General features: G+C 39.0%; 1 protein-coding gene across 1 annotated transcript; it reads left to right on the plus strand.

The window, feature by feature from the left end:
• Positions 1 to 602: 602 nt before the first annotated feature.
• Positions 603 to 27,437, plus strand: LOC135470896 (QRFP-like peptide receptor). The gene is made up of 3 exons (XM_064749946.1): positions 603 to 1,254; positions 24,765 to 24,888; positions 27,192 to 27,437. Exons 1-3 carry the CDS (start codon positions 734 to 736, stop codon positions 27,435 to 27,437), a joined length of 891 nt encoding a protein of 296 aa, XP_064606016.1. The 5' UTR covers positions 603 to 733.
• The last annotated feature ends 181 nt before the right edge of the window (positions 27,438 to 27,618 follow it).

Here is a 27,618-nt window from a genome sequence, read left to right on the forward strand (position 1 = left end):
TCGATTCGATCTAAACAATCCTCTGACCTCCTTGTGTAATGCCGTACATGTGATGGCCACTTGCTGCCCATGAAGGTATTTATATGTGCGCTTTCTTACTCACTCTAATATGTACCTGTAAATGTCGACCCATGCACACCACCTGTTTCTCATATCCCAGATAGCCTTCATATAAGCCGTGTGTTTCTATAGTATCCCAGCTCTAACCTTTCTCATCGCCTTCTGAATTAACACCTGATGTCAGACAGTACTTGTACCTTTACGTACCAAGGTGAGCAGATCGAGAAATACTCATGGAATTTTTCTGACACCACAAATTACGTGATACAAAAAATAGCCAAGAGGGCGAGTATTGAGCATCTTCCCAATAGCTGACAACGGCGCAACTTCAGTCCGCCACGTGTTCCGACCCGAAATAGCCAACAGCCGTAAGCACAGGGAGAGTCTGTATACACTGGAACTTGTTCTTGTTAGCAGAATAGCTGTGGCAGGGAGAGGCTACACGGTCGATGGCAGGAGCGTAAAGGTATTATAGCTGTCGCTGCCTGCGGTCGGTATGAGGAGATGCAGCCTAGCTCTTAACTTGTGGAATAGTACTACAGTCTCGCCTTCTTTAACCTTCTTTGTTTTATAAATCGTATTGGATTGGAATGCTGTTTCCCACTTGTACATTTGCTAGCTTTACACAGTATACCGGAAAGGCCTGGCTCGGAGTTCGGGTAGAATGTAAACTATGATGTACTTATGGAATACACACCATGATGACCAAGTTTTGCCAGTCCGTCGCAAGCGACAGTCGGATGCTCTGTGGAATTTGGCTGCGGACTACCTGGAGTACAACTACTCCGATTATGACTATCCCGGGGGGTGGGATTACGGCAGGGAGGAAGACCAGACTCACTTTTTCTACCCCGGGGACGTCGGTGAGTTACGGAAGCCCTGGGTGAAAGAGCCTCATGTCATCCCCGTGGTCACCGTCTACACTCTAACCTTTATCTTCGGCATCTGTGGTAACACACTTGTGATATTTTCCCTTTTGAAATTTCACCGGAGTCGCTCTATAACGACGCCTTTTTTGACAAGCCTTGCAGTTGCCGATCTGCTCTTTTTGCTCGTTTGCGTGCCGTACGAAACGACACGTTACTTCATAGGTCACTGGGCACTCGGTAGGGCGTTCTGTAAAATATCAGGGTTTGTGGAAATGTTAACTGCTGTGGCGTCAATTCTGAATCTTACAGCCGTCAGCGTTGAAAGGTAAGTGAACTATATAGTACAAAATTGTCATTGCACACTGATGAAAAATTCTCTAAATATTATCAGAAAATACTTTTTTACATTGACGCACAAAGTCCATGTGACGTTTCAGAATAATTAAAAAAGAGTGTAAAGAATTGTAAGCGTGGCCACTATTTACTTTCACAACAATTCCGCATTCAGACCATTAGCTGTATCAGTCTCAATCAGTGCAACGTCACAGAAACAACGCAGGCCTTTGAAATGAAATATAGCCACCATACAGCGTGAACTTTGCTACCTTCTGCAAGTACTTCGATAATTCAATGGACGTTGCCGATATTTGTTTGTTATTAATGTGACAATGATCTTGAGAGTGTTCTCCACCAGTAACCTTCTGTCCACTCTATACTTCTTAAATTATGTGAGTATACCAGCATAATATTGCGAAGACTACAACTTATGTGTCTTTGTTTTGCTTTTTTATTTAATAATTGCTTTGCCATTGAGTATAAACCTGACTTAATCGCATTTTATTCACCGATCTGTTATGGGTGTCCTGTTTGAAGTTTGTTTTATGGCCTTATTGTGAGCAAATTGCTGACAGTGGCTGTACGGGGGGATACTAGCATATTTTACATAACAACCGTTCCTTTCTGCTTTTCTATATCCACGTAGCTATTAAGGTGGTAAGATACAATGTGCCGCTTCGAGTTTACCTAAAAACGCATCCTACAACAAGGATGCAAGTATTTCAGCATGTGTGCCCTCTATTTACTTACAGTGTTTTATCATACAGCAGGTCGACTTTTCAAAATCATGTTTCCTGGTAATCCAATGAATGCGACGTCAAATAGAGTGTCCAAACAATATATATTTGGAGCAGCCACATCTGGTTGTGTTTGGGGATAAATAACGACGAGGGCAGAAGATTTAGAACAGGTAGTTTTAGTGTGTGTCGTACGCAAATAATTACCCTTAACAATATGCTGATGTGTTGGAATCTGCATACCTATTAAGTGAGACTGTCAAGGCATATTATTCCACATAGTCTGCCGCGAAATAGTTTAAATCAAATCTGTATCCAAACTGTACTCATTAAACATAAACTGTTTTCTCTTGATACTGTCAAGATTCTCTTGTGATTCGCCCGTCTACGTATAGAAAAATTAAATTGACTAGAACAAGGTTTGAGTTCCTGGTGCCTGTTACAAGGGCCAGTATTAATCAGATGTAAGTGCAGAGAAAGCCTATCCACTCGGGCTGCTCCCGACAATCTTATGAAATCCGGAAATATCACAAAATCCATATGAGAGTAACGACTTGCTCTGATAATCCTGCGGTGAACGATTAAGTATAACCCATAAACCTTTTATTCCGTCATTCACATTGTCATTCTGCAAACCGAAGCTCTACATTTTCCATTACGCTTACTATAAGATTATTTGTTTACATCGTTTATATTCAGATGATGCACTATTCACAGCTTATTTCTAACACAACGATAAGATTTTGACATTTCTATTGATGATGAATGATATGTAATAGCAGGGACATAGGAAAACGGCCAAACGTCGATATGTCGATATTTTAATGTCGTTTGTCTGCGCCGTAAGCGTAAAGCATTGAAGGGAAATGGACGACTGTACTAAATATAGTTCATTTGGCGCTTGTAAAGGGGATGTGATTGCAGACATACGACTGACTAATTGGTGTATAGCCCTGTCCATGTTTCTCGTTCAGTTGCCAAATAACATATCAGGAGAATTGCATGGGCTGCGTCTGTACCAGTCTAAACTCTCATCAATCACACGTACATAGCATATATATCCTCAATATTCCCGTGATGCGTTGTTTTTATAAGCATTGTAATATGAGGCTGGATATTAAATTGCAAAGGTGTGAGCTTTAGGTTGTAACTTTACATTACATTTACACGAGGTTAGTTGAAATCCCGATTCTCCAACCTGTTTAAACGCATGTGGAAGATACTTATCTGTATAATTATGGATTGTAGACATACCGATGATTACAAAAAAGAGATAAAAACAGCGCTGACCACTAGATGTAACAAAACTCCATGTCGCTTACAACTTTTCGGATATCGTACATCGGTATGTGAATTGAATAAAAGGCGCTATGCTTAAAAACTTTCTTTGATATACTAAGTGATATTTCCGAAGGAAGCACACATAGAGGTATGCAGATTTCCCCGGTTCCGAAGTTGCATCCCAACGTGCATCAATCCTAATACAGACAAAAAGCATATAGACAACTCACAACAGAAGCAAAAAGAACGAAAGTGTAATACAGAATGCATTTTCATCCAGTAAAACTAGTATGCAGGTCTGGTAAGATATCGGCAAACCATGCAAGGTACGGAGCCTCTTCTATTGGGTTAGAATAAGCTAATCCCTTTTCTTAACATTTGGCTAGATCCGCCCGTGAACAATATATGCAAACTATAGGGAAAACGTGCATTATAAATCTAACTGTGATTGGTGATTGTCAATCAGAAGAAACCATGCCGTTTTCAGTTTGAAAGACACCTGGTTCCTGTGATAGGGATTTCCGACGATAGCCGATCTGTGACTCAAAGTATGGACGCTTCTAAACCTGAACGTTGGCTTCTTACTGTTTTATCCTTCAAATCAATGTGACCAGCTGAGACCCGTTGGGGTCTGCAATCTTAAGACTTGCTAGCATGTTACCTGAAGGCTTAACTTTAATCAATTTAAGATTGTATGTACACTGGTTCCAAAGGGTGTGTTTTAAACTTACATGGTATTTAAAACATGTTGTGCATGAGGTCCCAGTTTCTGTTACATTAATAAAACTAAATCTTTGCCACACAAGCAGCCCCACAGAATGAATGCATATTAAATTATCATTAGTCTGAAATATTTTAACCGCAGTTACTATAACACTGCACATTCGACGTCAGTCCTTGCCTATAAAGTACACTTTGTTTTAACCGGCTGGAACTAAGGGTTTTGTTGCAAGAACGCATGGCATTTGTCTAGTTTGATAATTTACGGCGACAGGATATCATAAGCTTGTACTAAGCTTAATTTACTTCACAGAACTGGACTGATGTATTCGTATACAGAGACAGGCTGTTCTGAGACTTTTCTGGTACAAAAGACAGGAGTGGCTACCAATTAATTTAGGTCATGAGAAGACAACCTTGTTTAATCTCATTTTTAAAACTTGTCGGGGGGGGGGGGGTGCCTCCGGGGCTCAGTTGGTTAGCGCGCTAGGGCAGCGTAATGACTCAAGAGCCTCTCGCTGTGAGTTCAAGTCCAGCTCAGGCTGGCTTCCCTCCGGCGGATGGTCGTGGGTTTCCCCCGGGCTCTGCCGGTTTCCTCCCACCATAATACTGGCCGCCGTCGTATAAGTGAGAATTCAGAATTTCTGTTTAACCTAAAATCCTGTGAAAGAAAGCATTGTAGTTTGTATTTCCTGAAGACGCTTTCAAACGTCCCCTTTCCTGGTACTGTTGCTGATTGAGGGCTGATTTAGATTTATCGGAAACTAACTATCGATGGATTGGCACGGCTCTTCCTGTCGTCTGTGACATTCAAAGAGACAGCTCTGTCTGGTCTGTGTCAGACCGGATAAGGATCTACATCAAAATACTCCTTATGCTACTCGGCTTATAAAAGACGCTGTGACATGGGCTGAGGAACTGGATGCCAACGGCACTGCTGGCACATGGATGGTTCAGTCTCTCATGCATATCCACCAGCATTAATATTTTCAAAGCCACTCTTTGGAGACCATGATACATGCATAGCATTTTAGCTCACTGATACGGCCTATTTCTGTGTGTTCTGAGAGGATAGTATATGACAATCTCTCTGTCCAGCCTGGTTTCGATTTTCCAGTGTTTTAGAGGCTAACCCAATAGTTATACTTGGTGATTGTGTATGGCGTTTGATACAAACATACCCTGAAGTAGCTGAAAATCTGTTTAACCATAGGCGAAAATAGATACATAAAGTCGTGTACGTAGAATTTGTAAACTCGCGTGATTCCATTTAAATATCTTGATTGTGTCGAATTTTATTTTGTAATTGTTTGCGCTTTGGTTTTCTTAAAGATAATGTCGATCAGATAAAAATATGACAGGATTATTTATTTTGTGCTCATAATGCACTTGTAAATATAGCTCGTAAACTAGAGCCATGAAAATATAAACAAAGAGCTACTTCAATTATCTGCGGTTTTAGTTTTAATTGTTCGTTTCTATATTAAAAAATATAGCAATCCACATTTCCATGCGGGCATAAAATGCATGAAAACAGGCTTTCGTATACTTACAGTGAACCAAAGTGGCCCTTCAGGCTCATCAGACACACTAAACCACACTTAACACAAACCGTCAAACACATAAGAAAATATATAATATATGAAATAAGGACGGATTCATGCAAAGAGAAGAAAGCAGTTTTCAGGGATGACGGAAAGACACAAGGCATGTTCTAGGAGAATGAATTGAAACTTATAGTGATGGCATTGGTGGAATAAAATCGAAAGAATGTGCTCTGCTGTACATTGCTTGTAGACATTGTTGTGTCAATAACAATGGCGCACCAATTTGTGCAGTGATATCTTGTGATGTTGATATGAACCCGCCTTGTACGTTTACAAATACCTTTAGACGACTTCTTACGTGACAGTCTAATTAACAAGATGTGTCATTCATACATTGCCTTTCGCACTGCAGCCATATAAGAGAAGAACAGCGTAGTGTTTATCAGGAAACTTGGTGACATTCTGTATGCGTGGACCGAATGGTTCCCGGGTTTAATATCCGTGTCGTTTAGGTGGCTTAGTTGAATGTGCCAGCGGCTGTATGTTAATACTCTGTTGTTTGGGGAAGTCATAGTCATTACCTTTACGTTCATCGTTCACTATAATTGGATCGGAGGTCACGTGAGCGTGTTTGTGAATAATTGACTCTTTGTGAAGTATAATAAATGAAGTATAATAAATGCTCCACATGTTAATCCTAGAATCTACTAGTTAGTACATATCGAGCATTAGAATGCGGCTTGCAAAATTTCAGAGAATGGGCAAAGCTTCTCTTACATGAGATACCGAATGAACCAATACTCTCTAAAAACTTCTATGTACTAGCGGCACACAGTATTTTAACAAAATATCTATATCCAGCATATCCATATTATTTTGTACACATATTATGTAATTTGTCTGAAAAAATTCACAATCGAATGATTATTAGTAGTGTATTAGTGGTGCCTCGGTTATTTTGGATGTGCAAATTTGTAAGCAGCAGTTTTTAGAGAGGCAAGCTTATATCAGGAAAGTCGCAACATGAAGGTTGCACATATTTAAACCTATAACTATGTATAGCCAGACGAACGTGAGATAAATGTGCCCTATCATCGGCTGTTTCCCTCATTGAATGCACGAATCAATCCGTCGCGGAGATGGGTAGGTGGTGACATATTCCTCACAGCGCATGTACCTCTCCCCATGTTCTCTTCACATCACGGCCACAACAATGCAACATTGACCTATTATATGATCCCATGTAATAAGATTTTGCTCTGGGAAGTGTACTGTCTTTCTTTGGAGAGAACGTTAATTAGCTTAAATGTAATACGTAATTAGCGCAGTAACTTCTTCTGTTGTCCAATACTGTAATTTGGCACAGGCGTTGGTCTAGTCAAAGCTACTTTCTTTGCAAAATCTACTATGATTACTTGAGGAATTGTGCGTATTGTAGGATTTGATGTGGAACCACCATAGCTGAGTCATTTGAATCCTGTAGAAAATCGTCTAGTCGTCCTCTGAATCATCGGGATCAACGGAGAACTGTCCAATTTGTGAGAGCACAGACGTATGATTGTTTCCTATCACACAAGAGTTTAAGTGGCAGATAGAGATATTCGAACAGACCGACCTGTGTCTGTGGCATTCAGCCAATCCAATATTTGTGTACATCCCAAGAGTTAAACGCGCTCGTACTGAACGTCAGCATCAAACATGCCGGTTCATTTATATGTGACCGCCATGCTTAGATTTTTCCAACATAACGCCTCTGCGAGGTCAGTGTTAAATTGAAACGAAAATCCAAAACAATCATATCTTAATTGTAAAGCAAGTAATACCAACGTTTTATTTTATTACTCTTGCCCGCATGATCATTACTACAGCACTGGGAGTAAAGCAAGAGGAGGACAACAGTATGATAACTCGTAAATAGTCACACGTAACCTGTCAAGGTTACTTCACCTCAGTTAAGGTTCTACTAGAGTGAGGCTCACAATCCTGTGAAAGACGACACCTGCTTTATTTAGTAGAATACGAATTTTAATTCATTCTCAGTCTGCATTTGGTTCTATCGGACCAAATCAACGGACCTATCAACTTACGTTAAAAGTCTTCTTTACAACACGAAATTAAATATGGACTGCTAAGTTAGATACCCTCTCACGTTCCCCGTGATCGTTTCCAGACGATTAGCACTGTTTCATTCACAACACTAAAATATCATGTTCTAAATTTATGCTTCTAAACAGACATTCGTATACCAGCCGTCTGGGCCTTCCCTAACGGTAAGTGAGTAAAATCTTTGAACTCTTCGAATTTTGACACAAAAATGGGACAGTTATAGGGATCTGCGCGAAACTCATGCAAATACAAATGATATGTTTGATTTAATTCTTATAGGTCAAAAAGACCTCCACAGTTATAAATGATAGAACATGTGACTGAATACAGCAGCTACCTTGTTGGAGATGAAAAGTGTGATGAAATCAACACTTTAAAGAAGCAACATATCGCTGCCAGGTCGAAAATAGGCAATTGCATTCTCGCGAGATCTCCTGTATAATTGTTTGCTGCATGGTTTCGTTGACCAACCGTGCTAAAATCCGAGACTGAAATAAAAATTACTTGATTGGTTTTGATGGTATAAAATGCGATGAGGTAACCTCTGAAGACGCGATGTCTGGGTGAGGTTTGTCAAAAACGCGGAGAAATTTGTCTGAACAAAATGGCTTCTGTACACCTAAGAGCTGCTGTGTCTACGTAGGCCTGACGAAGGAAAAAACATTGGTTCTATTTTAGAATGCAAAGAAGCTGTCATACGTACTCGTTAAAACCTGTTACGAGTAAACTAGGCCAACTGTCGTTTCAAGTATGACGGGAATTTTCAGGTAACTCTTATTGACTAAATGCTGTCGCTGAACAGTGACAATGCACTTATCTCGGTAAATATCTCCGTTTCCAGTCTCACCTTAAAATCTTCTTTTACGTTTTGCGGCATGAAATGGCTTGTGTTCTCGGTGCTGCTAAGGCAACGGGTAGCTTTAACTTCATTTACAGTTCTATAACACAGGGAAACCAAAAAGCTTCATGGTTCTAGTGTCAATATTGTTTAATCCATGTAGTCGTATAACTCTTTCATTCATGTTGGTGAAAATGCAATGTCAAACTATGCGTCGTAACATTCCGCCATCAACCAGTATGGACATTCCAGGCCAATAATAGCAAGGCCAATTACCAAACGACGTCTAAAGCAAACCACCAAAGAACTAAGGAAGTATATAAAGTACGAAACTAGGATGGAATCATGTAAAGATAACTAAAATAAATGCGAAATATGTCTATACGTTGTGATTTTGTGTCATGGCAAGGAGAATTGAGGACGGTTATATATTGTTCCGTTCGAGTTTTTTTTATGTTATAATTCTGTTTAATATATGAATTAGACTTGTGTGATAAAAAAAAAGGAATTTCTGAAAACATTTTTCAGGAAGTCACTGCACGGAAGTATATAATACAGCTTTCGATAAGTATGCATTCAGAAGTACCGAGAGCTTGCATTGCCATACTTTATGCATTTTTAAGATATATAAAGTAAACTCAGTATGTTGGAAAATTGGAACGAATTGCTGTCAATACAAATGAAAATCACTGACTACAATATTACCGCGCGGTCTCAACAAAGGTATTAGAACCATTCTGGATAGGTTTTATTATCACATTCCTTAATATCTGTGCATTCCCATAGTACTGTTAATTAGGCCCTCTAATGGATTGAGTCGACTAACCAAACGATGCATATGAGCAGGCATTTTACGCTGGAAAACCAAATTACATGTGTATATTGTCATCCACTCCAAGTGTCAGCCCTCATGACACGTATTGAATGTAACCTAATATGTTAATCATATATCCTTTCCCTACAATACAGTCTACTTAAGAGCAAAGGTATGGGTGTACTCTGATCTGGGAAAAAATATCGTTGATATTCGAAAATAACGCATGTCACATGAATAATTTATGTCTTTCATACAGTATAAAAGACATGCCTGTATGTTCTATGGTACTCGTTTGAAATCGTTTACATGAACACATGTATGTAAAAGTCAAATATTGGTGACGTAATAATTGCCTAATTTTTAATTCTTTCGAAGCTTCGACTCTACATTTCCTTGGTTCCACTGCAATGCACCCAGCAAATGCACAAGTTAATCAGTGGAAGAGTTGTGGAAAACAGTGACATAGATTCTCTACTTCATAGTTAAATGTCAAGCGCACAGGCATGTTCGCCACCTGCTGAATTTGTCCATTTCAATCGGTAATGCTTTGAAGGACGCAGAAGGACAATATAATGCTCTCTATTATACCATTTTACTGGAGTGATAATTGGATTCAAATGATGAGGAAAAAAAACAACGCGTATAACACGGCGGTCTTGCAGTGGGATTTGTGAGTTTTATCTGTATGGTGAACAGATCTTGCATTTTGTTGGGGAAAAACCCTGTTTCTATTTTTGTGGTTCTATAGTTTAACCTATCTTACATTGGGCTCATTGGAGACAATGTACACTTAAAATCTAGCTGATAAACAGCAATCGAACGCTACTAGGGAAGCATACCGAGCTGGTCTATGGTGTAGTGTGATGCCAAACTCTTGACAGTGGCCCATGCGCAGAAGTGTGCTAATCCCTCCTGTTAATTTGATGTCACAGAACTGACGATATTCTTGGCTCACATACCACCTAATTCCTGTGGGATTTCGAGGAAACGTTTCTAAGTTATCCAGGACTGACCTTGCCATTTCAAGTGGCGATAGAGGTTTTCAGGCATGTGTCACTTTTAGCTAAGAATGAAACTTTTTAATCGGTTATTGTATGTACAGTTATGAGGAAAATAAAAAACACGTTAGATAAAAGAAACATCCGTATTGTATACGTCGGCTTATGTAACAAGTACGTTCACCAAACTATTGAAAATAAGTTGTAACATAAAAGTATAAATTTAAAGAGTATTGGAATTCATGCCTGGAATATCCACTGTCTGCCCGGCATAACTGAAAACTGATGACCGCTTCTCTCTTGTGTGTTACCGGCTTTATTTCCTATTTGTATGATTTCCTTTGTCTTTGGGAGACGTTGTGTTAAACGTTGTTTTGGAAACGGATCTTGCGGTTATCGACTTGGAACGCCCTTTACAGACTACGAGTGGTATACGAATGTCGGACATGACGCTTATATTTCTCACTGTATAGTTTTCAGTGGTGTACGGAAGACACAACCATAGCTCAAGGCAAGCATTTTTTTATTTAAGTTAAATCAAATGAATTTGCAGGCTTTCGACTCGGTACTGGAAAAGTAATCGGAAAGGTTCATACAGGCTTTATGATGGCTTTCGGTGCAATGCTACTTTCACTGATTAATGCGAAACATAACCCGCTTTTTAAGCTCTCATTTTAGGTAACACCCACATTTTGTACTTCAGTTCTTTAAAGTACAACGTGAGCGTAATTAAAATATGATAAAAACAGAGGCGAAATGTTGAAGTCTTTTACTTCACGAGTATCCTGGACGCATCTAACAGCTATCCCATTACGCCTTTAGATTAGATATTAGATTCATGATACTCCCATATTTGCACAGTTAACAAGTATTGGTTGCTTTGTCAAATTCCCTTATATTAGAGGACTGAGTCTTTGCCCTCTTAAGGCGGCAAATACCTTTTAAAAGGTTTTCCCGGAATGGGCATTTTTCTCGGCGGATGGGATGCGGTCGACACTGGTGTTGGGTTAATTCGGAGAGTTACTCAAAGCCTGATCGAATTTCTTTCCTAGATGAATAGAATCGTTTGTGAAAGCATTTCAACGCAGACACAATATCGAGAGAAATTTCACATGCACATGTTCAATGAAGTAACCTGTCAGTGGTACAAACCAGACAGCTTGATCAAGTCAGTTCTTAGCAATTACATTCCCCGTCACGACCAAAGGCCACTGCCTTTCTTGTCATCATTTCCTGAATGTACACCGAGTCTCGTTATTTAAGCATGCTCCCATGAGTGAAGCGCTCCTGGAATCTAAGGGAAACAAAAGGTGTACTACGTCGATACCTCCGTTGCTGTTTTAACGTTACCCTTGAAAGATGTACTTTGGAATTTTGAAATCAGGACGTGCTTCATTTTCTGCCGCCACATGCCAGTTCCATTTCCCAGGATTGACTTTCGTAATTCTATATATTGAGAGCTTTTACTGATTTACTGTCTAAATCCAATAGGATTACAATAGTATGTCCACAATAAAGTGCTTCCATTGGACCACTTCCCATCAACATTATTGCTTTCATTTTGAATACTGCACCGCGAAGCAGAAAGTGTTTGCCAGTCATCACAGCATACATTTTCCGCTTATCTGAACCTGTGTTAACTGCTTCAGGTCAATTAGAATTTTTTAGGGAATCCACTTGTTCAGCTTCATGATAACCAAAAGATACATGTAAGTGTAAAGCTGCGGACAAGAAACCGGTCTCATGACGCTTATATCTAAACCGCTCGTGGGAAATGCAGTAATATAAAATCCAACCTGATGCTGAGGTGTTAAACATGTGAGTAGGCGGTAATGTGAGATGGGCTACAAAATCTACCACATGTTGCCGGCATGATTGTGTATACCCGAGATGTTTATCATCATTGTGCTCTGTTGAAAGGGGTAGTATTTCCACTCATGCATCCGAGAAAAATAATATGTTTGGCGGATGCGGAATGTTGAAGTTTCCAAATAGCTATTCATATGGAGAGGTATTTATAGCATCATCGAGCCCATGTTGACGAGCTGTTATATTGGCTGTTTTAGATAGCAATATGTGTTTTGTTTGTCAAGAAAAAAGTTCCTGTGCTATATAAAATTGAAGGTGAAAAAGACTTAAAAATCACAGAGTTCAGATGAAAGAGTTTGAAAGGTTAGTTGAAAATTTTGTTTATATTTTTCCCAATTTTTCATTAATATGAAAAAGCCATTTGAAAATAATTTTTGTATGTTGGGTATTTGGGACCATTTCTTGGTATATATTATATTCCCATAATAATGTTATGAATTAAAATTTAATTTTGCCTTTTTTCAACTAAGAGACGTGTTCAACCTGAGTTTGTATTGATAATATGTTCATAAATAGTATCATAATTGAGAATTAGAATAATTAAAATGCTTGGGTTATGCAAATAAATTTTCTTTAATTTTTTTTATTAGAACATTATTATACAAAGATTATCATTACCAAATGGTGGTCCCATATACGGGCCATACGAAAATACTTCCAAGTACCCTTTCGTCTTGGAGGAAAAAATTTAAAACAATACTAAAAGCCACATTTGCAAATAACATTGACGCCTAGAACATACCTTGCGTCTTTCCAACATCCTTGAAACCTGTTCACTGATTCTCTTTGCATGATTCAATCCTATTTTCGTACTTTATATACTTTCTTTGTTCTTTGATAGCTTGTGTTTAACGTCGTTGTGGGGATATATTTTGTGATTATTGACCTGGAACGTCCATCCTGGTTGGCGGCCGATATACGAATGTCTGTTTCGACTCACAGATTTCAAGTTTTTTCATTTGATGTCTGCATCATTTTAATGTTTTCTTCTCCCTTAAGTATTGGCGTTTATGACGTACCGGATAAAGAGAGGTGATTTACTCCCATGACTGTGCTTTCTATCACCTTTAAACCTGCCACAATATCCTAGAAGTACAAATACTGTGTACTGCGTCTGTACTCAGTCAAATAAATTTTAAAAAATCAGATGAAAGAGCACCTCTTTGGTAGCCTTACGATTAGAGTGTTCGCCTTGATGTCGGGAGACCTTTGACACAGGTTGGCACTGTTGTAACCTGTTTCTACGCCTATTTTATTGTTTTGTGTTCAATACTGAGGCTTCGGGGCTCTGATCATTGTCTTTCAATCGCTCTGACATATCTTTTATGAGCGAGAACTCTACTCATTAAGAACATCTATGTGAAACTCGGGGAAACTATTTATCAGCATTTATAGGTTTTATGGATGAGAACAATAATAATGTGCCCTCCTTTTTCCAGACCTATACCTATGAATTCCAGAACAGGAATAGGAATAAATGGAAGAGTATCCTTTATCAGGGTCGATCTGTCTCATTCACTAGACGGTATAAAGATGATCTTCTAGCTGCGTTTAAACAACCCGTATGTGGCAATATTTGCGAAAGATATGTAGCCATCTTCGCTAGATCTAAAAGAAACCGAAGACTGTCCAGATGGCACATCTTGTCTGGATTTGTATTTATACAATGACTAGAACGGTTCTTGTTAAACCCACTTTACGACAAGAGCGGTAGTTTCAACTGTAGAATTTCGAATTATTCTTACTTGGATAGCAATATACCGAAGGGCTCTACACATGGCTTAGCCACATAGCATTTGTTAGACTCTACGTGTTATGTGACGATATCAATCAAGGTCGCAAGTTATCACTGTGAAAACTAGTGTGTCAAAGGTATTCCACAAAATATAATTAAAGACCTGCGCCTTCACCTTAATTTTCTTATATTTTACAATGAGTATAGTTCTCTTACAAGTAAGTAAATCTCTTTCACTCTGTTTTATGAAGGCTTTTAATTCCGAGAATAACCCGCGGATAGGGTGGTGTACAGCCTTGAGCATGATAGTCACGTTTGATATATGAACTGTTTCGACTCCTAGATTATGAGGTTATCGATCTGTTCTTGGACTACACAGAGTGTATTGCAAGTCCCGTACATCAGTGTTGGGATTTGAAGCACACCAATCTAGGATATACATGTACTACTCGGAATGTAAGAATGTTGCACCACGGATAGCACTGCCCACAGTGTAATAATTATTACATTACCCGATTTTATGAGTAAATAAAGGGGTAAATGGGTTTATGAATAAATCCTGAGTCCTTGTTTGATCAGAGAGCCACCTTGTGTCATACTCAGCTTCAGTGATGTTAAGGAGTTAAATTTGGCGTATCAGATCCTAATGCATCTATGCTGGACATATTCCTTTGAATTATGTAATAGCTTTGAACTAGTAATGTTTCTGACACGTTATTAAAATGTAGTGCATTTATGTCGCCTATAAATATAATTGAACATCTAAAAGACTTATCTAAAAGACTTATCACGTGTGTCTTATTATAAAGCATAAAAGTTAGAAATCAATGTACCAAAATGTGTACACTCCTTAAGTAGTTGCACAAAACCCGTATTAAACTGTAGGCTCTTTCGGCATAACCTAATTTCTGTCTCAACTCAGAATGTCGGAATAATGGAGATGGTGTTGTAATTGTGTGAAAGACAAACATCAAGTTGAACGTGCGCTGCCAGGGCTTTCCATTATGAAACATACATCCTGAAACAATTGCTACTTTAATAACATCTGCTACCAAATGAATACCTGCAATAAAGCTATCCTATTTTTGGAAACAAAGTGCTAAATGTTTGGTCAGACCATGACCTAAAGCTTTGGATACAGTTCAAACGCTAATACTGAGCAGGGCAAGAAGTATTTCCTGACCTTCTCCTATCGTTGGTGACATTGTTCCTTGTACCGACGTTGTACCATTATTGGTACCAACGTATCGTGGAGGAAAGAACGAATCATTAACTAAAACACGCATCAAATTCATTACATGTAAATGAAAGGCCTACGTTACTATGTTGACAGCCCAGGCCAAAGTTTATCTCAATAAACAAGAATAGTTTCAGGGTAAAAAAGTCCATGGCCGCTAACCGTAAATCCTTCTAAAGTAAAGGTTGCAATTAAGGTTCACACGTGCCATCAAGTTCTCGTAGGACAGCTAAATGTCAAGTGGGCCTAACTCAGTTCGTGAAATCCTCACTGGAATGGAAACCTTCTCAGTGGTAAACAAAAAAGCTGGCGTCCTCGTAAACAATTCTGTCACTGTTCTCATTAACAATTCAGTTACGGTTCTCGTAAACAATTCTGTCACTGTTCTCATTAGCAATTCAGTTACGATTCTCATGAACAATCCAGTCACGGTTCTCATGAACCTTTCAATCACGGTTCTCATGAACAATTCAGTCACGGTTCTCATGAACCTTTCAATCACGGTTCTCATGAACAATCCAGTCACGGTTCTCATGAACCTTTCAATCACGGTTCTCATGAACCTTTCAATCACGGTTCTCATGAACAATTCAGTCACGGTTCTCATTAACAATTCAGGCGCTGTTCAAACGGTTGTCAATATCGAAATAATAATTACACAGAATCTAGGCATCGAAGCATACATTATTATTCCACTAATAACAAGACTAATTTCCATAAGAAATTCGGACAACAATAATGAGGAATTTCACATCTAGATATAATCAAGACCTACAGCATAGAGAGTAAGACCAGAGCAGCGACGACAGTGTGATAGTTGACATTTGGTCGCACCGGTGAAATACGGCGTCTTGTCAGTTTACCTCAGTAAGGGTTTTGTTCTAACTGTTCATGTACCTGTCCATTTTGACCGAAATATAGACTGTAACTATGACTTCAGTATTTGGTGTTACTTTCTTTCTGTTTTATGCTCAACCGATCTGTGCAACCCCTAGATTATTTCTATTTCAGTTCATCTTATTTAGACACTTTTTCGAAGCTTTCTTCAATGCAGTATTCTCAGTTGCCATAACCAGCAATTCTTCCTTTAATCCATAAATCGATTTCATGGTGACGCCAATAATGTAGCTTCAAAACAGACGAACAGTACATGTATTAGTTTCCATTCGATTTTGGAGTAGGTCTTTCTTCAGCAGAAATTGTTGGAATCACATAATCTGTTCGCTATTTTTGGCTTTTATTTAAGCCATATTACTGTATTTTGGGAATCATATATGAACACGGAAGGACAGTGTTTATATGATCCAAGGGTGCAGCTGCTGCGACCAACCTAGATGCATAGTTTAAGCTTCCCTTGTACCCTGTCACCATATTTATCAATATGACAATGTTAGAACAATGTCTCACAACTAACCTAACCTATAATGAATAAGGGCTGACAGCAGACTGGGTTCGGTGTTTCATAGCGATTCCCAAGGCAAATCTACTTGATGCAATAGAGATGTTTCATATCCAGCCCTAGCTAGATCAAGCTTACAACCACTGCGATTATGTTGATTATTCCCAATCCACGTTTCTTTTATGTCTGCAGAACGATATGAAATCCAGTGTTATTTTCATACAAATATAAATCGATCGTTGACATTAACCGCGATGGTGATCTGCTTTATCTCATAAGATATGATAAACAGGTTATCACATCTGTCGTTCTTTCAGAGACATTTCACTGCGTGATTTGGGCGAATGAATGAAAAAAGTATCCAAATCGAGAAACATGCCAGTTTCTGAATTGCCAATTATCAAAATATGTATCTCAGTTTTACATCAGATCGATGTGGAAGAGTTTATTTAAGTTTATAAGTTTATAAAATTTGTAGGTCAGACAATAGCTTTTGCGAAGAGAAAACATGAGTAAACGAACTGAACATTGTGAAAAAACAACAACAGTTTAACACTGATAAACATCAAACAAGGATTGGTAGTTGAAAAGGACGATCTGCAGCCAGTCCACTATCCCGAGGATGTGAAGTTGATGTGAACTGTGCTGTTGCTTTGTTGAACAACCCTTCAAAACTTTGAGGCGTGACTGAAAACTGGGATTTGGCCATTTGGATGGTATTTCTACTGTTACGTGTGACATTACAGTCGACAGCGTCGGGCATTTGCACTGGGAGTGGCGTGACTGACATGGGAGTATTTTCACTCAACGGCATTTTCACTTTCAACATTTTCTGATAACACACTGGAAGCATGCAGGATATTGCTGATTTCACGGGGTTTTGAAACGGACGGTTTGGTGTCATAACTCCGTACACTGGATTCATTGCGGTGGCCTGTAACAGACATAACGTCCATCACAGAAACCCCGGCATCAGCAAGAACTGTGGCTGTCGTAGCACGGACGCAGTGATTCGTGTACCGGCGGCTAAGTTTTGTATTGCGGGAAATATCAGACATCATGGATCCGATCGTTTTGTGACCCACTGGTTGATGGCCATACAAACCATGGTTTGTGGTCAACTGGGGCCTTTAGGAGAGGCCGCTGAAAGAAAGACTCGCAGGAAGAATTATCAGGTCCGTATGTCAAAAAAAAATTCTGTGAAACCATTATTATATCTTATTGTGTGGCATTCAAACGTCCCTATAGGCTTTAAATTATCTGTAACCGAATATTTTCTCCTTTAAAATAAACGTTCTCTCCAACAGAAAAAATAGCCATTTTGTTTCTTTGTTTATATTTATCGTCTGCTTTATTCAATGTAGACAACAAGCTCTATCCGCCCATAGAACTACAATAGACCTATCCAGAAATCAAATGCTTCTGTCTCGTGATCGGGGTATCTAACGACACTTGGCACAATGCCAAGAAGTGCGTTGTATGTAATAAAACGGAATCAAAGGGTAATAGAATTGAACACCACGATTACAAAACCCCCAGCTCTGGATTAAGCGGAATTAGACACAGTTATCAAACAGGGTGCCAGAGATTCAAAGTAATATGCATGGGTTTTATGTTTTAATGCCGCTGTTTGCTTGAGCGGCAATATATAAGCCAGCTCTGTATGTATCAAGAGGCTGCTAAAGGCGATAAACCGACTTTTACTGTTGCAAGACGACATATATCCGTGCCCGAGTCTTTTAAGATCGATACCCGCATTTGGAACACGTGAAACCTCTTGAAAATACTTTGAAGGAAAGTAAAATTCAGAAAGAGCATACTTCGACAATAAGAAATGACAATGTCTCAAAATATTGTCTTACACAAAAACATTGATATTTTCAGGGTTTTCTGAGATTGTCTTGTCTGTTTCTGCTGTTGCCTCTTTGCTGCAAGGCAAATCATTTAAATGGCTGTTTTTTTTCTTGGAACTGTCAGCGATCAACATTTATCCACGTTAAGAATGCAAGTACATGTTGAAAACTTAACCATGGGCGGACAACTCCGGCCAACGTTTGTTCTACGATCTGGCAACATTGCGGCTTGGGCATTAGAGTAACCCTTTAACCTTAAATAAACTCCAATATTGAGAAGACTGGCTTGTCCCAACATAGTTTCCGGAGCTGTGTAAATGTAATAAAGCTCCAACCTTTTCTCGGTTTAAAGTGGCTTGGACAAACTGAGTCCCGCGCCACGCGTTAATCTTCTCAAACATGGCCGTGTTTGGCCTCAGCGTTTGAGCAGTGCTTGTCAATAATCGCTGTGTTTTACAGAATAACGACGCCTCGTGCGATCGTAAGACACGTTTGTACGTCCCTACAACCCCCCACCCCTCCCCCCGCCCCCTCAAACTGTTTTGATCGTTTGGGGGGTGAGCTCGTAATTAGCCCTTCCTACGCAGTTGCATTAACTGTGAACTGAAGTTGGGATTATCCAGATCAACCAGAGCTGGATGTAAGCGTCAAGTCCGACATTCTCATACCACTCATAGACCATGCAGGTGACAAATAGTCTCACATTTTACCAGTGAAATCCGACCTCTGATTAACTTACCAAAACAACTGTTTATGTAAGAAATAATATACGAGTAGTAAATAATGCCGGCATAATATGAGAAAAGGAGTCATCAATTTTCAAAGATACATTGAAGACTTTCTGCAATCTAGGCATGAGACCTAATATAAATTTCAATTTTCGTATTTTCGGCGCGTAAACAATTTCTAGGTCTAATAGGGATCTTATTCATTGTAACGTGTTCATAAAAGCACCAATTTGAATATGCATGTATGTAGCTATGTACTTAAGATTTTTCAGTCATATGACAACCAGGGTCATAACGTGTGTATACATATAATGTGTCTGCTGCCACTTAAGTATCATGCTGAAGACTCCAGATATGACACCCCACCCAGTCAAATTATATTGGTACCGCCTTGGATCCTTGATCTAACCGCTCAGTGCTGAGCGCCTAGAGAAACAGCGTAAAGTACCATTTTTAAATTCTTTGGTACGACCCCGCACTGGTTTGATCACAGGTCTCCCGATTTCGAGGCGAATGCTCTGACCGTTAGGCCAGAGGTCATGCATTAAAGGAGTCAGATCAATATCAAAACATTCGTAAATTAATCATCAGCAATACAGAAGAATTTTTGGTAAATATTTGTTTTAATAAAATCGCATTCACGCAATAGAGACTGGACTCCGTACTCGGTTAAAAAAAGAACATTCTTACTTAGTGCGCTGCAGCGCTGTGCTACGCGAAACATAAAGTATCGGTAAGTTCCCACCCAATACCCAATAAGCGCAAGCAAAGAGTGCATGTAGCTTGTGATACCATTTTCGGTTTTCATGATAAAACCATAAATAACCATTAGAAAATATGCACGATATGATATTGATGTACATCCCACATAATGATTGATTTTTTTATATTAATATCTATCAGAGGTGTGCATGTGTGGTTGATCACAGCAAAGGAATTCAGCAAATGGTATGAAGAATTCGGTTTTTTATCCACGGTCGCTGTAACCTGAATTTACTTCGGTACAAATGCTCCGTGATGCCACATATAGCACACAGGATACCTCGCTCTGCAGAAGAGAGTCAGCGTACAACAATGGGGGGCAAAAACTTTATCTGTTACAACAGAAACAGTAGCCAAGACAAATAGCTCCAGCGTCTGCACGTACTCTAGTTGTTTTTATTTGCATGTGTTTTACGTGTGTGATGGATCCCATAGCCCTACTGGACGTTCCTCGCCCTAAACGTGTAGTTTATCCATGCATTGGCTCAGATATTCGCAGAAAGTTCTTTGGACTTTTTCCTCATAAATCCCAATTCCCTTCAAAACCGCATAAAAGGTTTGAAAATGGGATGTCAGATGCCATATTTTTTTAATACTTGGCAATTAACGCAAAGCCTGACATTTATGGGCGAGAGTACTGTTTCTTCCTAGCAGAAATGAATCTATACGTCGAAACAGACATTCGTATACCAGCCGTCATCCAGTATGGGCGTTCCAGGTCAATAATCCCAATACGACGTCTACACAAACCACCAATGAAATGAAAGCAAATAAATAAATACGAAAATGTAACGGAAACATGGAAGGAGAAGCAGTCAACAGCTTTCAATGAAGTTAGAATAGTGCAAAGTATGTTCTGGCGAATGAGTGAAACTATATTCAAATCGTGTAACATGCTAGTATGTAATTTTCAGCGCTTTGATTGCAACTGTTCATATATCCAATGTGGTGATCTAATACAACACGATGAATATGAAGCCCATAGTCCTGCGTTAAGAATTAGACACAATCATGAAGCAGGGTGCCAGAGATTCTGGACGCTCTGTCCATATTTAGTTACAAGAGAATGTATTGTATAACTTAAGAAACTTGAGTGAAGGCGTTTGATGGAATAACCTAGTTACATAAGTGTTTGCAATAACAGACTGTGGCGTCGATTGAAATCGTCACACAACACGTAGGATCTAACAAACGCCTACAAGGCGAGATATGTGCACGCCATATGCAGGACGGTTCGGTATATTGCTGTCCAAGTTAGGATAATTTACAATGTCAGACTTGAAATGTCCCTCATCTCGTGCGAGATGGAAAAGCCTTTTGCTCTTTGTACAAATACAGGTCCAGATAATATGTATCATCTGGAGAGTCTTTTAAAACCAGCGAATATGAATAATATCTTTCACAGCTTTTGTTATATAAGGATTGTTTGAAGTTAGCAGATCATCAATATACCGTTTAGCATCAATTCACCGTAATGAAGGGATGTACATCAATATCATATCGTGTATAATTTTTTTCTAATGGTTATTTATGGTTTAGACCTAGGGCCTGATAAGATGATTGCGCCTTAGTAGTTTCTGCATATAGTCGTATTCAAACGAGAACAGGTATGTCAGTCAAATGGCAGGCACAATTTGTACCTATCGGAATACACTATCGGAACTATACACTGTTGATGCATGGTTTCCCGAATTTCACATAAATGTTACTGATGAGAAATTCAAGCAACTCGTATGAAAAACGAAACATCCCATGAATATTAACCATTGAATGTGAAGAAGTCTGTGTTGCTTTGACGTTAATGGAGCGGTGACCAGTTTTGTCGAACACTGATACAATTAGTGACGAAAATCAATTTAATCTGTTTGAGAAATGGAAGCATGTAGAGTGGAGAAATCCCAAGTAGGGATGTGTTTACATGCTTCTATTTTATGCACACCAAGCACAGCAATCCAAAGGAAAAACTGAAACATTGAAGAGCAGTGGGGAGCAAAGGTTTACTGAACAATGCATGTGGATTCAGGCAGTACATATATGGATATATAATGTAATCAATATTTTATTGGACGTAAAGTTTATGCTTGAGGTCGATATAATCAGATATTTACAATACTTAAATTCCAGCCAACTGCAGTAATGGAAGTGTCGTTTCTTTTGATATTTCTGTCCCACTATGCTTAAATATAACTGTCTATATTTTGATTGATTTATTTGTTTGACTGGGATCTTTACACGCTTATTTGTGAATATTTCATTCATGTGGGGGTAAGGTCTATTGGTGAAGTAAATTAGGCTGAGCCAGATAAAAACAAACTGACATCGCTAGGTACACATGTGCCAGACAAAACCTCCCCCCTTGTTTGGCATGCGGCCAATTGGATTTAATCTATCGAACTAAGAGCAGGGTCCGTATTTATCAAACGTTTTAAGACTTAAGTCAAAGATTCACACACGGCTACGAATAAACTGTTTAACTCATGAAAGTTTAGACTTTGTACACAGATTCTTTACTGCAGAACAATGTACTACCCATAATTTGAGTATTTTCCTGTTCTGACTTTAGTTTTTTAAGAACTTGCAATTTATGACTTAAGTCTTAAGTTGCTTCTTAGATACGGGCCCCGTTGTCTTATAGCAGAGTGACGCCTTAGTCTACAGTACTATACCAGTGAGGTTCCTCCATGATTAGAAAATTGAATACTGATCATTCACCTGTTGAATTTGTAGTGCATTTAAACATAATTGCTACCCTTTGATCTTAGAGATTGATGTTGTGGATGTGAATCAAGAGTCAATTCGACAGTTGACAATTGCTATATACATGTGTCAATCAACTACTAGGAATATGAAGACCGCCAATAATAAGCATATACAATGCACGCAGATTTGATCCGGTCTCATTATAAAGACTAATAAAGACTAAAGAGGCAAACTTATTATAGAAATATTGTACAAACTTGCAAACGTTTGTGCCTTTTGAGACTGTTCATTGTATAAAGTAGCATAAAACATTGTTTTACGACATATTTATAACGAAATAACATCGCCTCACAGGAGGCCATGTCATCCTAGCGCATAAAAAGTTGGATACATAAGGCCTTTTAGTCCACAGTCGTCAAGGTTGACAGGCTAACAGGCTTAATGGCCGGATAAACCGTCACACAGGATTGGAATTGGACCATAATTGGAAACAAAATAGTCTTCTGTTAAATTACGAATAAAAACCTGAGACCTAACCATAATTGTTTGTGTTTGAACCCTGGTGATGTCCATAAGAACGAACTATTGACAGCGGTTAAAGCATGGAGGCCACGCACTGAGGCCATCGGGTCTGCTGCCATGGTTTTCCTTCTTTAATTATATTCCTAATCCACCGCATGATACCTTGAGATTTTTAGTCTGAGCTGTCCTGTGTTACCATGTCTCTATACTCGGTGATAATATGGGCGGTAAAACCAAATCTCATGTACATGTCGTTCAGATTCTCAGGTGGATAACACATGGTTTTCGTATATGTGGGGCGGGTTACACATTCTGCGTAGAGAATTCCTTTCTCCAAACTGTTAGCGACATTCCAATTTCATGGATAACGTGTGTAGTATAAGACTACCTATAATAAACGCAAACAGGAAAGCAGTGGATAAGTTGGCTACAACCATCTTTAAGCAAACTTTAAAGTTTCTTATTCGTACTTGCACAATTCAGATTCTTCTTTCCCACTTTACCGTGTATTCAAGCTCAAATTTTGTGTATCGCCAGATGGACGTCTTTAAGAATCTTTAAGCCTTAAGTATGACATTCGTTAAACTGTAACGCGCGTTCCATGTTCATAATGGCAAAATTAATTTCCAAAACCAAGAAAAGGACCAGTTTCCAAAGTTAGTAAAAATTAATTTACTAAACAAAATTAGTAAGAAATAACTCATAAATAGTAAATGAACCCTGTAACGTGTAAGTGAAAAGGCAATCAGTTTTCACTTATACAGGGAAGGCTGATGATATTATAAGTATGACATTCAATTCAAATTTCAAAATTGTAGCCCGTGGATAATTCCCAGGTTGAATACCTGTTCATCTTTATGCTGCGGCTTAGACAGCCCCTAGCCCCGGGTTAAGTGGTATTTGATACAACTATGACGCAGATCGCCAGAGATCATGTTGGTCAACAAATGTGTTTAACTGACTGTAAATATTTAAAAAACATTTACACTGAAGGTATTTGGTGAGATACCCTTGATACAATAGTTTTCTTTTCATCTACAATTGATGTGGTATATTGTTAATAATAGGGATATAAAATATAATCGTGGGACAATGTCAATAAACAATTGCAGAGCTCTGGATGTTAATGACATCTACCATCACCTTATTCTTTTACAGATTTATTATTTAGGAATCGCTACATATTTTGCATTTTTTCTTTCACACATAATCAGGAATTTCACATCTAAATATAATTAACTGTACCGGTTCTTTTTTTCATAGAGAGAAAAAAACAGTGCAGTGGCGACAGTGTGATAGCTGGCAAATTGTCACACGTAACCGGTGAAATATGGCCACTTGTCAATTTTCTTAAGTTAGGGTTTTATTCTAACTCATTCGAGACAGAACAACGGCCAGATTAGCTTGATTCCGAGTCAATATTAGACAGGAAAAGTTTCTCCACCGGAAAGTTAGTACTCCAGAAACAGTAAAGCCAACTCCTTACACTGTTGCAATTTTACCCTCACATACACGCAAAACAGTCTCCATTGGCAAACCTACACATTTGAACTGTTTACCCCCTTTGTTTCAGATATGTAATGCTGGTTAACTTACATATTTGCACTGTTTGCTTTACTAACGTATCTACACAGCGTATCTTTGTTTCAGATATCTTATGCTGGTTCACCCACTGAAGTCTCGACCACCTTGGACGAACGTGCTTATAAAACGTGTTCTTATTGTCGTGTGGATTCTCTCCTTTGGGATCTCTTCGCCTGTCCTTTATGTAATGGTAAGAAGTGTGAAAAAACATTTTGTTACCACCACATTGCCTTATCCTATTGATATCCTAACTTTTAATATAGCATTACATGTACTTTTAAATAAAGTAAAGCCTGTCCCCGAAACACTCAGTTGCAATTGATTTACGGGGTATACCACAGTATGTCCTCGAATTTAAGCATTACAAATTCTTGGAGTCTTCCTAAATATCTTTAATCAGCCATTATAAATTAGCTGAAAACAGGTGTATTAATCCCAAGTGTAAAAGTCATTATTACCTGCAAAGCCTGGGCACACGAGAGGAACTTGCTGAGAAATCGACCGCGAGAGGCAGGCAGCTGAGCTCTTTCCTCCGTGTGCGGCGAAATTTTAATGAGATTTTCGGCACGAGAGGCAGTGAGGAAAGAATCTATCGTGTTTGATATTTTCTGCCTCGAGAGGTCAAAATGCGTCGACAGCTGAGCTTGAGAACTCAGCCGGCCAATAAAAATAGCTTATCGTAGCACGTGACTGTTGGCAGCATGGCCGCCATCAAAGATCTCGCGAATGAAGCCCTTTTCGATGATAAATTCGTTGAGTTGTGGCAGGACTACCCTTTTTTTGTATGCCGTGAACATACAGAATTCAAACACAGAGGTCTTGTCCGGTTTTTTTTTTTTTTCGAAAAGATGCATTCCAACGGAGTGGCCGACGACGCAGGCTAATGAGAGCGGAAGTAAAAGCAACTCTTTTTCCTGCATTTCGTCATCCGCCATTTTGAGAGTTCGTGTGGGATAGTTGAGGGTCACGTGGTATAAAATATGCTGAGACAAATGCGCCCGTGTGGTGAAGCAAGTGGAGAGTAAAGTTGCTGCACTGACCACCTCTAGTGGTCGATAGCTCAGCAAGTTCCCCTCGTGTGCGCCAGGCTTAATGAGGATATTTACCAGATGGTCAAGTAACATTCAAGTTACAGTGTGGTTGACTCCAATATAATCCAAGATATATTACTCCAGTGACCATTGGAACAGCAGACTACAGCACATGCTGGACAAAGTCACACAAAGTGACTCTCCACAAGGCTGATATAATTAAAATTAAAGACGTACAGCATAGAGAGTAAGACCAGTGCAGCGACGACAGTATGATAGCTGACAAATGGTCACACGTAACCAATGAAATACGGCCTCTTTTTAATTTACCTAAGTCAGGGTTGTATTCTACCTGAACACGTAAATGCATAAATAGTAGCAATTTACAGTACCCCTAGCGCAATGGTTTATGCAGAATTAGGCGGAAAATTAGGTAGGCAGACTTTTGACCAGTAAAGGCTGCAATCCAGTGTTTGCCCAAAAGGCGATTGAGTTCTCTCGGAGTATGTATTCAGCACGTTGTACAATCAGGCATATCATCCCCAAAACATTACAATCGGATCGCGTTCACCCTAAGATTCTTACATTTTCAAATGAATACACCTTCTTTGTAAATTTTTATGGATTGAAAATTTCCATAATCTTTGGCGTCTTGTTTCATACATGCAGTTTAAAAAATTACTCTAGTTGACTAAAACTTAAGCAATAGACTTTGTTGCTAAATCGGGTCCAAAGCCATATCGTTTTCCCCTAGCCCCTCCAAAAAAAACAATAGATGGATAGTACCATCATGATTCAGTTTATTTTATGTAACGCGCACTACTTTCAATACGGGTAACTAGTTGATGATTCCACCATTGGCTTTAAAGTCCTAATTCTTTGGAACTAATACCTTAGTGGTCAAGCAATATTCATATAGTTACTGAATACGATCTTTTCAAACACTTTAGACATTTAACTGATATAAATGTATAAATTACCTACTTTCTGTTTGCACCCTTTCTCATTTACCTGGCAAATATTTGTTTCCTTACATTGATCAGGATAGATTTATGATTGAAAATCCCGACTGACCGTATAGAAAACTTGCAATAGGATGACGTTTCCATATCAGTCCAAATTATTATCAAACTAAATCGCTTAGATGAACAAGGGGATTATGACCGATATATGCCTTCTTCTGGATAGTCGACAAACGCATGTAGTTTACTTATGATTGCATGCTATATCATCGCAGTCACCCATACAACTGTGATCCCAGTTAATTACTGAACCCGTGAAGGAAGCCTTGACTGCACCTGGTCCCCAATCTCATATTCACTTGCTTCCCGTGGCCACTGTTAGCTGTAGAATATATCCATGACAAAACTTGATCTCGATCTACTCATTAGAATAAAAATAACGAATGTTACGAATGTCAAGGAGTGGTTCAGTTGAAAAAATTGAGCTTTTTACTTTACAGACAACCGAAAATACAACGTATTTTAACAACCAATCGTCGGTAGTGATAGTATTTTGTGCGGACGTGGGCATTCCGGATGACCATCGCCTGGTATTCGCAGTCTATCAGCTGGTCGTTATGTTTGCGGCCCCACTCCTAGTTATGGCGTGCTGCTATTCCAGGGTTATCCACGCTCTCTGGATCAGCACAAAAGACCTCCGGAATCTTACAGAAAAAAAAGTTAGTATAACTTTGTGTTTTAACTGAAAAGCAGCTGATTATGTGTTTTTGGAAGACTACAGAGAGTTGTGGGCACTTGGATATGATAGGGAAATCGTCTGTAGTATTACACAGCTTGTTGTTTCTGCCCCATGTATTTCTGTTTTTGTATGTATTTCTTCATTTAGTAAATGTCCTAGACCATACTCAAAATATTACATGTTTAACC

This window comes from Liolophura sinensis, chromosome 7 (assembly GCF_032854445.1).
Source record: "Liolophura sinensis isolate JHLJ2023 chromosome 7, CUHK_Ljap_v2, whole genome shotgun sequence".
Lineage (NCBI taxonomy): Eukaryota > Metazoa > Mollusca > Polyplacophora > Chitonida > Chitonidae > Liolophura > Liolophura sinensis.